The 15,033-nt window shown below is 47.3% G+C and overlaps 1 protein-coding gene across 6 annotated transcripts; it reads left to right on the plus strand.

Moving 5' to 3' along the window:
• Positions 1-406: 406 nt before the first annotated feature.
• LOC309795289 (leukocyte immunoglobulin-like receptor subfamily A member 6) lies at positions 407-6,712 on the plus strand. 6 transcript variants are annotated; one of them, XM_082607521.1, is made up of 7 exons: positions 407-571; positions 1,626-3,388; positions 3,574-3,858; positions 4,006-4,308; positions 4,535-4,831; positions 5,094-5,396; positions 6,123-6,712. In XM_082607521.1, the coding sequence occupies exons 2-7, from the start codon at positions 3,160-3,162 to the stop codon at positions 6,266-6,268; spliced, it is 1,563 nt and encodes a 520-aa protein (XP_082463647.1). In that variant the 5' UTR covers positions 407-571; positions 1,626-3,159; the 3' UTR covers positions 6,269-6,712. The 6 variants fall into 6 exon arrangements, with proteins under 6 accessions (XP_082463647.1, XP_082463648.1, XP_082463651.1 ...); XM_082607522.1 differs by having other exon boundaries at positions 2,747-3,388; XM_082607523.1 differs by lacking the exon at positions 407-571 and having other exon boundaries at positions 618-3,193; positions 3,353-3,388.
• Positions 6,713-15,033: the final 8,321 nt, after the last annotated feature.

The following is a 15,033-nucleotide window of genomic DNA, read 5'->3' on the forward strand; positions in this document are numbered from 1 at the left end:
CCTCCATTCTTTTTCTGAGGTCCTGGATCATCTTCACTATCATTATTCTGAATTCTTTTTCTGGCAGGTTGCCTATCTGCACATCATTTAGTTGTTTTTCTGGGGTTTTATCTTGCTCCTTCACCTGCTACGTAGCCCTCTGCCTTTTCATCTTGTCTATCTTTCTGTGAATGTGGTTTTTGTTCCACAGGCTGCAGGACTGTAATTCTTCTTGCTTCTGCTGTCTGCCCTCTGGTGGTGGATGAGGCTATCTAAGAGGCTTGTGCAAGTTTCCTGATGGGAGGGACTGGTGGTGGGTAGAGCTGGGTGTTGCTCTGGTGGGCAGAGCTCAGTAAAACTTTCATCTGCTTGTCTGCTGATGGGTGGGGCTGAGTTCCCTCCTTGTTGGTTGTTTGGCCTGAGGCGACCCAACACTGGAGCCTTCCCTGGGCTCTTTGGTGGGGCTAATGGCGGACTCTGGGAGGGCTCACGCCAAGGAGTACTTCCCAGAACTTCTGCTGCCAGTGTCCTTGTCCTCACAGTGAGCCACAGCCACCCCCCTCCTCTGCAGGAGACCCTCCAACACTAGCAGGTAGGTCTAGTTCAGTCTCCTATGCGGTCACTGCTCCTTCCCCTGGGTCCTGATGCACACACTACTTTGTGTGTACCCTCCAAGAGTGGAGTCTCTTTCCCCCAGTCCTGCTGAAGTCCTGCAATCAAATCCCACTAGCCTTCAAAGTCTGATTCTCTAGAAATTCCTCCTCTCGTTGCTGGACCCCCAGGTTGGGAAGCCTGATGTGGGGTTCAGAACCTTCACTCCAGTGGGTGGGCTTGTGTGGTATAAATGTTCTCCAGTCTATGAGTCACCCACCTAGCAGTTATGGGATTTCATTTTATTGTGATAGCGCCCCTCCTACCGTCTCATTGTGGCTTCTCCTTTGTCTTTGGATGTGGGGTATCTTTTTTGGTGAGTTCCAGTGTCTTCCTGTCGATGATTTTTAAGCAGTTAGTTGTGATTCCGGTGCTCTTGCAAGAGAGAGTGAGAGCACATCCTTCTACTCTGCCATCTTGAACCCCAGATGTCATTTTTAAATACATGCATCCTAGCACTTAATTGGCCTCTCCTCATCTCTGAAAAATGTTCAATTCTTTATTTCTTTGGCTTTGCTATATGTCATGACCTCTCCTTCTGACACCTACAATAGATACCACATTGGCCCTCCTCATTCTATTCCCCAAGTATCTTGAATTTCCATTTGTGGTCTCTCTAACCTTCATTCTGGAACATTTCCTCATACTGTATTCAATTTCATAATTGGTCCCTCAGCTGTCCTGTCCTTGATGGGATGACATTTTTTAATGTGTTCATTCTACTGGGTTTGTCATCTCTACCTTTTCTAACTCTTTTCAATAACTGCCAGTTCTTCAATAAAATAATCCATATGGTTGCCTCCCTTTATTTTTCAGGTATTTAAACATGCTTCATTTAAATCAACTGTCGTATTTTCCTACTGATTCTATTTCCTTGCCTAGGACACCCCCATTCATCAGCAGACGGCTGTCCGTAGTACTGTCATCATTACTAGGGTCAATGTGATATCCCTTCCTGTTAAAGGCTCTGCCCTCACAACCCCGATCTTTCCTAGAAGCCTTCTCCCAGGGCTGTCTTGGGAGTCAGGCTGACCAGGGGAGACTGCTGCAGCTGCTCCTGCCCCGTGCTGCCCACCGTCTCAGACTTAACATCTGCTCACAGCTGTGGCCTCAGGGATGGTCCAATGGGACCCTCACACTCTCACGAGGGTGGACACCCATGGCTGACAATCGTGGACTGAGTCTGTTTCATGCCACACAGGGGAGGTGGCTCAATGCTGACCACGGGCTTGGGGCAGTGAGCAGAGCTATCCCAGTGCCCGTCCAGAAACGCGGGGAAGTGGGGCCGCAGCTTCAACCTTCACCTGGAGCCCTGACCCCTCCCTGCCTGTGAGGACCTGGGTCCCTCTCTCTGTCCACACAGGTGGGAACCTCCTCCCTATGACCCCCCTTGATGATCCCGGTCAGCGGGGGTCACTCAGCCTAGTTCCCTCTTCTTTGCTCTGGTTCCCTCTCCATTTGGGGAACTTTCCTTCTCTTTTTCTGCATGTGTCTGTGGGTATGTGTTTCAGAAATATTCAAGATAGCATTTCTCAGTGTTAGGAGCACAGGAGGGCTCTTGGGTGGGCACCACAGTCACCCACTTTGCCGTGGAGTCTGAGCCCAGGATCCTTTCATGTCCCACCCACTGCTGTTGTCACCTGCTCTAGAAATTAACAATGGTGATCCTGCAATGAACCTGACACCACTGAGCTCACAGACACTCTGAGGAGTGGGGCTCGTGACGACATGCAGAGGAGGAAACACAGGCTCAGAAAGGGCACTGCCCTCACGGTTACAAGAGCAGTGGGGACAGATTTCAATAGAGATGTTTTCCTTCAAAGTGACACCTCTAACTCAAATCAACGTCCCCTAAGCTTCCAGGCAGGATGACAGGACGGGGAGGAGAGCCCTGTCCAAGGATCAAGGGCACCGAGCAGGCAGGGACGACTCAGGGCTTGTTCCCAGGAAGGTGGGGTGGACGCTGTTTCAAGAAAAAGGGAGAAGTCCCTGAACGGGGCTGAGACAGAAAGCAAACCCACACTCTGGGGCCAGGGGAGCAGGCGTGTTTCCTTCCTTATTTCCCTGAACTTCTCTGTGCTCACTGCCACGCTGACCTCCACGGAGCTGTAGGCAGATGTTACACGTGTGTCTCTGCTGATCTGAGCTCTGCGGTGCAGCAGGAACCTGCATCCTCCCTGAAGCATCGCCAGGGCCTGGGTGACACCCGTCCATGGTGAGGACCCCACAGAGACCCGCTGATGGACGGGTTGAGGACGAAGGACACCCAACGGGGAGGCTCTGAGAGGGAAGAACGTGCCCGGGTCACCCTCATCTGGAAGGGGCGTCTCAGGAAGACACCGGGTCTGTCATGGGAATGAGGGCCAGGCTCCTGGGGAGGGGCAGTTCCCCTTCCTGTGGGGCTGCTGACGTGACACCCCGTAACGGGGAGGAGCAGCCTCCCAGTGGACACACCCTGTGTGTCTGTCTGTCCTGTGAGCACCGTGGTCTCCTCCATCGGCACCGCCTGGACCACAGGGACGAGACGCCATGACCCCCAGCCTCACGGCCCTGCTCTGCCTTGGTGACATGGAGGAGGGGGAAGGGAAGCCCTGGCCAGGGAGGGACCCCTGCCCACAGCCAGGCTGCTCTGTCAGGAGAGCCCAGGACTCAGGAGGCTCCCGGGGAGGAGAGGCGCTGCTCAGGGTTCAGGGCAAACCTCTCACAGGGGCCTCTCTTCCAGGGCTGAGTGTGGGCCTGAGGACCCCGGTGCAGCCAGGTGAGTCTGTCCCCAGGTGTCCCAGCTCCCTCCTGCTCATGGGGACAAGGGGCCACCCCCAGGCAATGAGGATGGGGAGCAGCAGTTCTGGGCTGAAGGGGGGGGTAGTCTGGGAGGTTGGGGGCTGAGAGCTGGGGACCTGGGGGTGAGGATGTCTTGTGACGCAGCCTCTGATGTCCTTCCAGGCACCCTCCCCAAACCGACCATCTGGGCTGAGCCAGGCTCTGTGATCCCCTGGGGGAGCCCCATGACCATCTGGTGTCAGGGGACCCCGGGGACCCAGGAGTTCCGTTTGGATAAAGAGAGAAGCTCAGCTCCCTGGGACACACAGAGTCCACTGGAGCCCGAGGATAAGGGCAAGTTCTCCATCCCACACATGACACAGTCCGACGCAGGGAGGTATCAATGTTACTACCTCAGCCCCACTGCCTGGTCAGAGCGCAGTGACCCCCTGGAGCTGGTGGTGACAGGTGAGAGGACACTCGGGGGTCCCAGCCTCAGGCTCTGCCTTCAGGAAGGGGGTCTGCTCTCAGGGGTGTGTCCCTCTCACAGCCCAGCCCTGGGGGAGGGGAGGGGGGTGTGAGCCCCATTTCACAAGCTCCCTCCTTCTCTCCTAGGGGTCCACAGCAAACCCACCCTCTCAGCCCTGCTGAGCCCTGTGGTGACCTTGGGAGGGAACGTGACCCTCCAGTGTGGCTCATGGCAGGGACTGGACAGGTTCATTCTGACTAAGGAAGGAGAACCCAAGTCCTCCTGGACCCTGGATGCACAGCGACGCCCCAATGGGCAGGCCCGGGCCCTGCTCCCCGTGGGTCCCGTGACCCCCAGCCACAGGTGGACGTTCAGATGCCACGGCTTTTACAGGAACACCCCCCAGGTGTGGTCGGCCCCCAGTGACCCCCTGGAGCTCCTGGTCCCAGGTGAGGAGGTCCCACCCTGGCCTCACGCACTTTTTGAGGCACGAGACAGATTATTAGATGCGTTTCTCCCAGGATTGTCCCAGATGAGAGGGTGGGGTGAGGGGGGAGTGGGGCGCACAGGACAGAGACACAGAGTGTGAGTGACAGTGAGGCCTGGGGACCAGGACGGGAGAAGGGGCTTCATGGGAGGAAGCAGCCCTTACAGCCCAGGCTGGTCGTCCCCCAGGTGTGTCTGGGAAGCCCTCCCTCCTGACCCCGCAGGGCCCTGTCGTGGCCTTTGGACAGAGCCTGACCCTCCAGTGTCGCTCTGACGTCGGCTATGACAGATTCGCTCTGTCCCAGGAGGGGGAACAGGCCCTCCCCCAGCGCCCTGGCCGGCAGCCCCACGCTGGGCTCTCTCAGGCCGACTTCCCCCTGGGCCCGGTGACCAGCACCCACGGGGGCCGGTACAGATGCTACGGTGGACACAACCTCTCCTCCGAGTGGTCGGCCCCCAGTGACCCCCTGGACATCCTGGTGGCAGGTGAGGAGCCAGCGGGTCAGTCAGGGACCCAGACTCTGCACAGGCCCTGCCAGGGGAGCCCCAGGTGGTGATGCTGGGACCAGGCGTGAGGGGTCCCCAGGGAGGGAGGGAGAGAGACAGAGAGAGACGGGGGTGGGCAGGGAGAGGGAGAGACTCACAGAAAACAGAGACAGACAGAGATGAGGGGCCTCAGGGAGGCCCTGCTGAGTCGCAGTTCAGAACCAGGGGGCGGGCAGCCCCTCACCCCCCTTCCTCTCTCTAGGACGGTTCCCTGACACGCCCTCCCTCTCGGTGCAGCCGGGCCCCGTGGTGGCCTCAGGAGAGAACGTGACCCTGCTGTGTCAGTCAGGGAGCACAAGGGAAACTTTCCTTCTGTCCAAGGAGGGGGCAGCCCAGCCCCCACTGCGTCTTAGATCAAAGTACCGAGGTCGGCGTTTCCAGGCCGAATTCTCCCTGAGTCCTGTGACCTCAGCCCACAGCGGGACCTACAGGTGCTACAGCTCACTCAGCAGTAACCCCTACCTGCTGTCACACGCCAGTGCCCCCCTGGAGCTCGCGGTCTCAGGTGAGGGGCCCTGGCCCTGTCCTTTCTGACTCAGACAGCTCAGGGCTGTGTCCCCAGAAATGTCTGAGGTAGTAATGAATGAGGGGACACAGTGGGGCTCCAGAGAGGAGGACATTCAATGGCCCCTGACTCCAAAGTCTCATCACTGGATCCTGGGTCCTCAGCTGTTGAATCAGTGGCAACTCCCAGAAGTAGGAGAATAAGATGATAGGGTTCAATCTCAGACTGAACACAGAACACACAGCGCTCAGTTATTTCTGGATTAAGACACCACTTTTCTCACTAAGCCTTAGCACCGGGGGCACAGCCAACTGTGTTCCAAAGCGATTCAAAAGCAGCTTCTGAATTCAAAGAACACAGGGGGGCTGAGAGAATCCAATGAGGAGAGCGGAGGGGACCTGGCGTGTTAGAGGAAGGGTTGGTTCATTAAGGAGCTGCGTAGAAGCTGTAATGTGAGAAGTGGACGCATTGAGGACCCAGAACCCGGGAGAAGGGCTCGTATCTCCCCAGCTCCTCACGCACACCCTCACTTTATGATTCTCATGAGCAGGTGACACCATCCACCCACCACAAAACAAATCAGATCCCACGAACGGTGAAATCACTCAGATATGGGGCTGGGCTCCGAGGGTCATGTCCTGTCAAGGAGAGGCAGGTTCCCTGGGTGGACATCCTGGAGTCTGGGGTGATTCAGATCTGCTCTGACCTTGTGACCTCTTTGTCCAGAATTCCTACCCTCACACCCCCAACACTACACAGTGGAGAATCTCATCCGGCTGGGCATGGCTGGCTTGATCCTGCTGGGCCTCGGGATTCTGCTCTTTCAGGCTCGACACGGCCACGGAGGAACCCAAGATGCAGCCAGGAGCTGAACACAAGAGGAAACCATGCACCGTCCCGAGTGCTGGAGCCCTGGACATGACCTTACGTGCCCAGGAGGTTCTGGAAGAGAATCTGCAGCACGTGTTGTGTGAACTGTCTGACCAGGGAGGGAGAGACATGGTGTGGGTGCAGGAGAAGGTCTGGGAGTCCCTGTGGAGGACTGGGCCTCCGTTAACCATGCTGCCTTCCCTCCCCACCAGTGATGACTCTCCCTGACTGCCCCGTCCCCTCTCACCCCTGTGACGTGAGGCACACGCCACACGGCAGGTTTGGGTCCTTACCTTTATACATATTCATGTTCTGTTTCACTTATCCTGAAACACGTTTCTTTATTTTTAATTTCCACATTCGCTAATGTGTGTCATTGACCCTTATTCGTTCATCCCAGAACACAGACTCTGTTTTAATAACTGAATAAATGGGTGAAAACAGTCTCCAGTTTGGAACAGGTGAATCTAAAACCTTTCCTGGACCCAACAATCTATTCTCTCCTCATGAGACAACACCTAGTACAGTTTCTCCAGAAACACGAGGTGTTTGAATGAGCACAATGGTGTTTGAAGTGACAGCCAGTGGGTGTGCTGCTAAAATGGCTCTAAAAATGTATCACTTTTTCAAAAGCCCTAACTGTGGCAATCGTCTTTGGTGTAAATACTCTCTTTTTGGTCAACTTCAAGGTGCCAGTGGAAATGCACTGTATGCAGAGCTGGAATGTGCAAGTGAGTATAAACCAGCTGCAGCACACTCACTGATGATCTCAGTGTACACATAGGTCGTCTTCTATTTTAAAATTTAGGGTTTCCCTGGTGGTGCAGTGGTTAAGAATCCGCCTGCCAACGCAGGGGACATGGGTTTGAGCCCTGGTCCGGGAAGATCCCACATGCCGCAGAGCAACTAAGCCCGTGAGCCACAACTACTGAGCCTGCAAGCCACAACTACTGAGCCCACGTGCCACAACTACTGAAGCCCGTGCGCCTAGAGCCCGTGCTCCGCAACAAGAGAAGCCACTGCAAACAAAGAGTAGCCCCCGCTCGCTGCAACTAGAGAAAGCCCGGGCGCAGCAACAAAGACCCAACACAGCCAAAAAATAATTAATTAATTAATTTAAAAAAGAAAGTTTAAAATTTATGGTAATTTCCACCTCAATGTCATGCCACAGTGATAGTGAAAGCATGATGCCAAAATCCTATTACATCCACATTAAAGGTAAATAGAAAACAATGGCAATGTTAATTGTGGGAAAAAATATTGCGTGCCTAGAATCCCAATATGTAACTGGTGAGAGTTCAAATTGTTAACAGTCAATGAGGAAAGTAGATAACAATTATCCATTAAAAGGAAGAGACACACGTCTCTAGGCCATAACTGTGTACCCTAGAGGAAAGTGTGTGCATATGCATATGATATGTGTGTAACAGAGAAGAACAAACCTGACTCCATATTGGACCTATTCCTTTAGCTCCAACCCTTGTGCTCTGTTGCCTGTGCTCAGTCATGCACCTTTGCAAAAGAACATTGCCTATAGCTTGAAATATACAGAATAGCCCATTCTCAAGGCTCTGACGTTTAAAGGTATAACACTTCATACATACAGAGATAAAAAGCTGCAGAACAGAGAGTAACCTTTTCTCGTTGGAGGTTTAAAGGAACATTATGATCAGAGCTACATGGACAGCTGCAAGAACAAAGGATTCCAGCATCAAAAAGTGTGCAACAACCAGCCACACCTCCTCGCTTTGCGTGTGTGTGTGTGTATATGTGTGAGAAAGTGTGAATGCACAGGTGGGTGTTTAATCTGTATTATTCTCTGTTCTCCCTGGAATTTTCTTCCCCATGGGGCAAGGGCTACTTTACATTTAATAAACACTGTTTGACACCCCCCCCCAAAAAAAAACCCATCTAACTCGGGTAACAAGGTTCTTTGGGGCACGAGTCCACCATCTTCTAGGTCTGCTGGCTTTCTGAATAAAGTCACTATTCGTTGCCCCAACATCTCATCTCTCTGTCCCACGGCGAGCAATATGAGCTTGGACTCAGAGCACATTCATGAGAATATTGGCAGAGGTGTCATTCATTTTAGACAAAAACCATAGACATCAATGCCACAATTAATATTTGTGGTTTAAAAGAAGACATACAGATGGCACATGAAAAGATAATCAACACCGCTAACTAGTAGAGAAATGCAAATCAAAACTACAATGAGGTACCACCTCACACCGGTCAGAATGGCCATCACTAAAAAGTCTACAAACAATAGATGCTGAAGAGGGTGTGGAGAAAAGGGAACCCTCCTGCACTGTTGGTGGGAATGTTAATTGGTGCAGCCACTATGGAAGACAGTATGGAGGTTCCTCAAAAAACTAAAAATAGAGTTGCCATATAATCCAGCAATCCCACTCCTGGGCATATATCCAGACAAAGCTGTAATTTGAAAAGATACATGTACACCTATGTTCACAGCAGCACTATATACAACAGTCAAGACATGGAAACAACCTAAATGTCCACTGACAGATGAATGGATAAAGAAGATGTTGTATGTGTGTGTACACACACACACACACACACACACACAATGGAATACTACTCAGACATAAAAAAATGAAAAAGGGTGGGAAAGGGAGGATGGGAGGGAGGCTCAATAAGGAGGGGACATGGGGACGTGTGTCTGCATATGGCTGATTCGTTTTGTTGTGCAGCAAAAACTAACACAGTAATTAGTGAAGCAATTATATTCCCATAAAGATCTATTTAAAAAATTGAAAGAAAAAAAATGAAATAATGCCACTTGCAGCAACGTGGATGGACCTAGAGATTATCATACTAAGTGAAGTAAGACAGAAAGAGAAAGACAAATACCATATGATATCACTTACATGTGGAATCTAAAAAATGACACAAGAGACTTCCCTAGTGGTCCAGTGGCTAAGACTCCATGCACCCAATGCAGGGCGCCCAGGTCTGAACCCTGATCAGGGAACTAGATCCCACATGCTGCAACTAAGAATTCACATGCTGCAACTAAAGATCCTGCATGCCTCAAAGAAGATCCCACACGCGGCAGTGAAGATCCCATGTGCCACAACTAAGGCCAGGTGCAGCCAAATAAATAAATAAATACAACACAAATGAACATATCTATGAAACAGTAACAGACTCACAGACATAGAGAACAGACTTGCGGTTGCCAATGGGGAGGGAGGTATTGGGAGTTTGGGATTATTTATATATAAGATGGATAAACGACAAGGTCCTACTGTATAGCACAGGGAACTATATTCAATATCCTGTGACAAACCATAATGGAAAAGAATATATATAGGTGTAACTGAATCACTTTGCTGTAGAGCAGAAATTGACATATTGTAAATCAACTATACTTCAATAAAATTTTTTGTTAATTTTTTAAAATTTGTGGTTTATATATGCAATAGAATATTATATGGCAGTAAAAATTCACAAACTGAAACTACAGACAGAATACAGATCAATTTTGAAACATGGCATTAAATAAATAAAAGAAAAATTTAAGAAACATGACTGTAATGTTACTCCATTACATACATAATGTTCAAGAGGAGACAAGATTTACTATTTAGGGAGGCATAACTAATCTTGACCCTATAGTAAAAGAAGGAAATGATTTCCATGTAATTCATTAGGGTGGTAATCTGTATGGTGATGCTGGAAGCTTTAGTTCAAGATGGAAGCCACAGGGTCTTCTGGAAAACTGGTAATTTCTCACTGAATTTCTTTCTTATTGCTTTATAATTAACATACAATATTATACTAGTTTCAGGTGTACAACATAGTGATTTGATATTTTTAAACATTATGAAATGATCACCACAATAAAACCAGTTACAATCTGTCACCACACAAAGTTGTTACAGTATTATTGACTACATTCCTTATGTGTACATTACATCCCCATGACTTATTTCTTTTACAGCTGGAAGTTTGTACCTCTCAATCCCCTTTACATATTTCATCCTTCCCCCCGTCCCACACTCCCCTATGGCAACCACCAGTTTGTTCTCTGTACCTATGAGTCTGTTTCTGTTCTGTTTTGTTTGTTCTTTTGTGTTGTTTATTTTTACTTTTGTTGCCCTTGCCTAAGGAGACATATCCAAAAAAATACTGCTTTCTTCAACGCCTTATAGATTTAAGAACACAGCTTTTTCACCTCCTTGGTTAAATTTATTCCTAGATATTTTATTCTTTTTGAAGTAATTTTAAACAGGATTGTTTTCTTGATATTCTTTCTGATAGTTCATTTTTAATGTATAGAAAAGCAAAAGGTTTCTGTATATTAATTTTGTATACTTTACTGCAACTTTACTGAATTCATTTATTAGTTTTAATAGGTTTTGGTGGAGTAATTAGAGTTTTCTATGTACAGTATCATGCCATCTGCAAATAGTTACTTCTTCATGTCCAGTTTGGATGCGTTTTATTTCTTTTCCTTGACTAATTGCTGTGGCTAGGACTTCTACTACTATGTTGAATAAAAATGGGGAAAGGGAGCATCTTCTCTTGGTCCATATCTTAGAGGAAAAGAATTCAGCTCTTCACCATTCAGTATAATGTTACACTAAAGGACTTTACATCATGATCCAGTGCGATTCATTCCAAGGATGCAAGGATGGTTTAACATCCATAATCCAACCAATGTGATACACCACATTCACAAAATGAAGGACAAAAACTATCTATATGATCATCTCAATAGATGTAGAAAAAAACATTTGACAAGATTCAACACCCATTTATGACAGAAACTCTCACTCAAGTGGGTATAGAAGGAACTTACCACAATACAACATAGGCCATAATGACAAACCCACAGGTAACATCATACTCAATGGTGAAAAACTGAAAGCAAACCCTGTAATTTCAGGAATAAGACAAGGATGCCCACTCTCACTGCTCTTCTTCAACACAGTATTGGAAGTCCTAGACAAAACAATTAGGCAAGACAATGAAATAAAAGCCATCCAAATGTGACAGAAAGAAGTAAAACTGTCACTATTTCTGGTTGACTTGATTTTATATATAGGAAACCCTAAAAACTCCAACAAAAAACTATTAGAAATTATAAACAAATACAGTAAAGTTGCAGGATACAAAATCAATATACAAAAACCTGTTGCATTTTTATTCACTAAAAATGAGCTAGCAGAAAGAGAAATTAAGAAAACAATCCCATTTACAATTACAATAAAAATAATAAAATACCTAGGAGTAAATTTAACTAAAGAGGTGAAAGACCTGTACACTGAAAATTATGAGACATTGTTGAAAGAAACTGAAGACACAAATAAATGGCAAGCTATTCTGTGCTTATGTGTTGAAGAATATAACATTGTTAAAATGTTCATATTACCTAAAGCAATCTACAGATTCAGTGTAATCTCTATCAAAATCCCAAGCACATTTTCCACAGAAATAGGACAAAAAAAAAATTCTAAAATTCCCATGGAACCAGAAAAAACCACAAAGAGCCAAAGCAAGCTTAAGAAAAAAGAACGCATGGTGAAGGAAACAATCGACAAAATTAAAAGACAACCTATGGAATGGGAAGAGAGAGTTTCCAATCATGTATCTGATAAGGGGTTAATAACAAAAATATATTTTAAAAACTCATACAACTCAACAACAAAAATACAAACAACCTGATTTTAAAATGAGCAGAGGAAGGGAATAGACAGTGTTTCAAAGAAGACATACAGAAGGCCAACGGGCATGTTGAAAACATGTTCAACATCACTAATTATTAGGGAAATGCAAATCCAAACCACTATGAGACCTCGGCCCTGTTGGAATGGCTATTATCAAAAAGGCAAGAAATAAAAAGTGTTGGTGAGGATGTGGGGAAAAGCTATTCTTCACACACTGTTCGTGGGAATGTAAACCGGTGCCGTCACTATGGAAACCAGTATGGAGGCTCCTTGTAAAATTAAAAAGAGAACTACCACATGCTCTAGGTATTCCACTTCTGGGTATTTATTGATGGAATAGAAAAACACTAATTTGAAAAGATATGTGCACCCCCCGTGTTCATCGCAGCATTATTTATGATAAACAAGACATGGAAACAACCTAAGTGCCCATCAACAGATGAATGGATAAAGAAGATATGATACATCGGGACTCCCCTGGTGGCACAGTGGTTAAGAACCCGCTTGCCAATGTAGGAGACATCGGTCTGAGCCCTGGTCCAGGAAGGTCCCACATGCTGTGGAGCAACTAAGCCCGTGTGCCACAACTACTGAGCCTGTGCTCTAGAGCCCAGGAGCCACAACTACTGAGCCTGCACGCCCAGAGCCCGTGCTCCGCAACAAGAGAAACCACCACAATGAGAAGCCAGCGCACCACAACGAAGAGTAGCCCCCGCTCACCACAACCAGAGAAAGCCCGCGCACAGCAACGAAGACCCAATGCAGCCAAAAATAAATAAATAAATAATTATTGCATTTTCATTTCCTGTAGGTTACACTGTGATTTTTGTTGTTGAGATCCTTGATGGAACATCTTCCAGAGACTCATGGAACCCCTCCTTTCCTTCAACCTACAACCATCCCTCCTTCTCCCCTATATGCTCCTCAGTGCTGGGGAATCTGCTAACTTGCAGAAGAGGATGGTCTATAACAGAAGATGTAGGATGGGATCCATGGGTTTGTACAGGATCCAGAGACAGTCAGTGTACACCTAGGGTTGTATATGGGATGTTTTTTTGACTTAGTGGGGTAGACAGGCTGAGCAACCTCGGGCACACCACTACCTTTTTCTGGCTTTGGTGTCCCTGTCAAAGATGTGGGGATCTGGAAGAATCCCCCCCAAAACCTTGACTCTCTTCCATTTGCAGATGCTGCCATTGTGGAACCAGAGCCCATGGAAGACTGAATGATGAATGGCGAGGTGAATCCTCCCAGCCCAAACCCTCGGCATAACTTGAGCCCTTCCACATATCCAATGCTCCTGCCTTCAGAGATCATGTCTCAGTACATCATTCTTACCCTTCTCCTCTCAGGACCCTACAGCAGAAGACACACAGGATGTGATCTATGCCCACATGAACCGCTGCACCCTCTCAGAGAGAATATTCACTCCCATTCCCGTGTGCCCTACATCCTCCTCCGCTGAGTCCAGTATCTACATGGAACTCAATGTAAACCAAGACCATGCTGAGACCTGACCTGGCCCCAGGCTCTGAGCACACAGTGTTACAAAGCAAGGACCTGGACCTCTTTTTAAAGGGGTTCCTCCATGGACACTCTTCCTTCTCCTCAAACCCAGCCCCCCAGCTCTGAGGCTAACAGTGGAGTCTCAAGACTTGTAGGATGGTCTTCAAAATCCCACAACCCCTTAGTAATCTCCCAGCTATTCTAGGACACTATTATAACTATCCAGCCATTTCCGTAGATTTTATTGTAATCACCCGCACATACTGGATAGCAAATCATTATCATCCTTTTCTGAAATTCCACTGAAGCAAATCTAGAAAATCTGCCAGTTGATACTTCAAACTATTCAGTTAAAACAATGACAGCAACAACTATTCTGTAAAATTTTACAAAGATGAAGTATAAAATGAACCTATTTACAAAACAGAAACGGACTCCCAGAATTAGAGAAGAAACTTATGGTTACCAGGGGGCAGCGTGGGGGGAGGGATAGATTGGGAGTTTGGGATTGACATGTACACACTGCTGTATTTAAAATAAAATGCCTCAGAACTTTTTTTTTTTTTAAGATTCCATACATATGTGTTAGCATACAGCGGCAGGACAGGAATAAAGATGCGGACGCAGAGAATGGACTTGACACGGGGAAGGGGAAGGGGAAGCTGGGATGAAGTGAGAGAGTGGCACGGGCTTATATACACTACCAAATGTAAAACAACTAGCTAGTGGGAAGCAGCCACATGGCACAGGGAGATCAGCTCGGTGCTTCGTGACCACCTAGAGGGGTGGTATAGGGAGGGTGGGAGGGAGACGCAAGAGGGAGGAGATATGGGGATATATGTATACATATAGCTGATTCACTTCGTTATAAAGCAGAAACTAACACACCACTGTAAAGCAATTATACTCCAATAAAGATGTTTAAATAAATAAATAAAGAAATAAAGAAAATGCCTTTGCATGAAAAAATAAAAATAAAAGAAATGCAAGTAGGTTAAAAAAAAAAAGATGAAGTATATCCTGTTTGAGGTATCCAGTATGGTGGCCACTAGACATACAAGGGTACTTAAATTAAAATTAGATTAAATTAAATAAATTTTAAAATTCAGTTCCTCAACTACACTAGCCAAAATTCAAGTGCTCAGAAACCACACATATCTGCTCACTGCCACACAGTACACAGCAAATATATGACACTTTCATCGTTGTAGAACACAATAGCTGTTCTAGATTGATGACGCCAATTTGAAGACAGAATCTGTATTCTCACAGAGCTCAGTCTGATGGAAGAGACCTACAGGTAGTGATGATACTTAACATAATATTACGAGATGACCATACCTAGTGGAATGTAAGTCACAGGCAGAATCTCTTCCTGGAAGGACTTATCACCTCTTAACTCCGTGAAAATTTCTGTCAGATATATTTTCACCCAGACTCTAGGAATATCACCTCGTGCTTACACGTTTCCTTAGCACCCATTGTTTTCTGGAGAGAAACCACACATCTATTCTTAGTACACAATACACTCAGGAAGGTGGCTTTTGCGGAACTCTCCAATCTTA

This window comes from Mesoplodon mirus (assembly GCF_964341445.2).
Source record: "Mesoplodon mirus genome assembly, chromosome: 19".
NCBI classification, from domain to species: Eukaryota; Metazoa; Chordata; class Mammalia; order Artiodactyla; family Ziphiidae; genus Mesoplodon; species Mesoplodon mirus.

Coding starts and splice junctions, on each gene's coding strand:
- LOC309795289 (XM_082607521.1), top strand. CDS start 3,160: ATGACCCCCAGCCTCACGGCCCTGCTCTGCCTTGGTGACATGGAGGAG. Junction 3,389..3,573: donor GAGGACCCCGGTGCAGCCAG/GTGAGTCTGTCC, acceptor ATGTCCTTCCAG/GCACCCTCCCCAAACCGACC. Junction 4,309..4,534: donor CCTGGAGCTCCTGGTCCCAG/GTGAGGAGGTCC, acceptor GTCGTCCCCCAG/GTGTGTCTGGGAAGCCCTCC.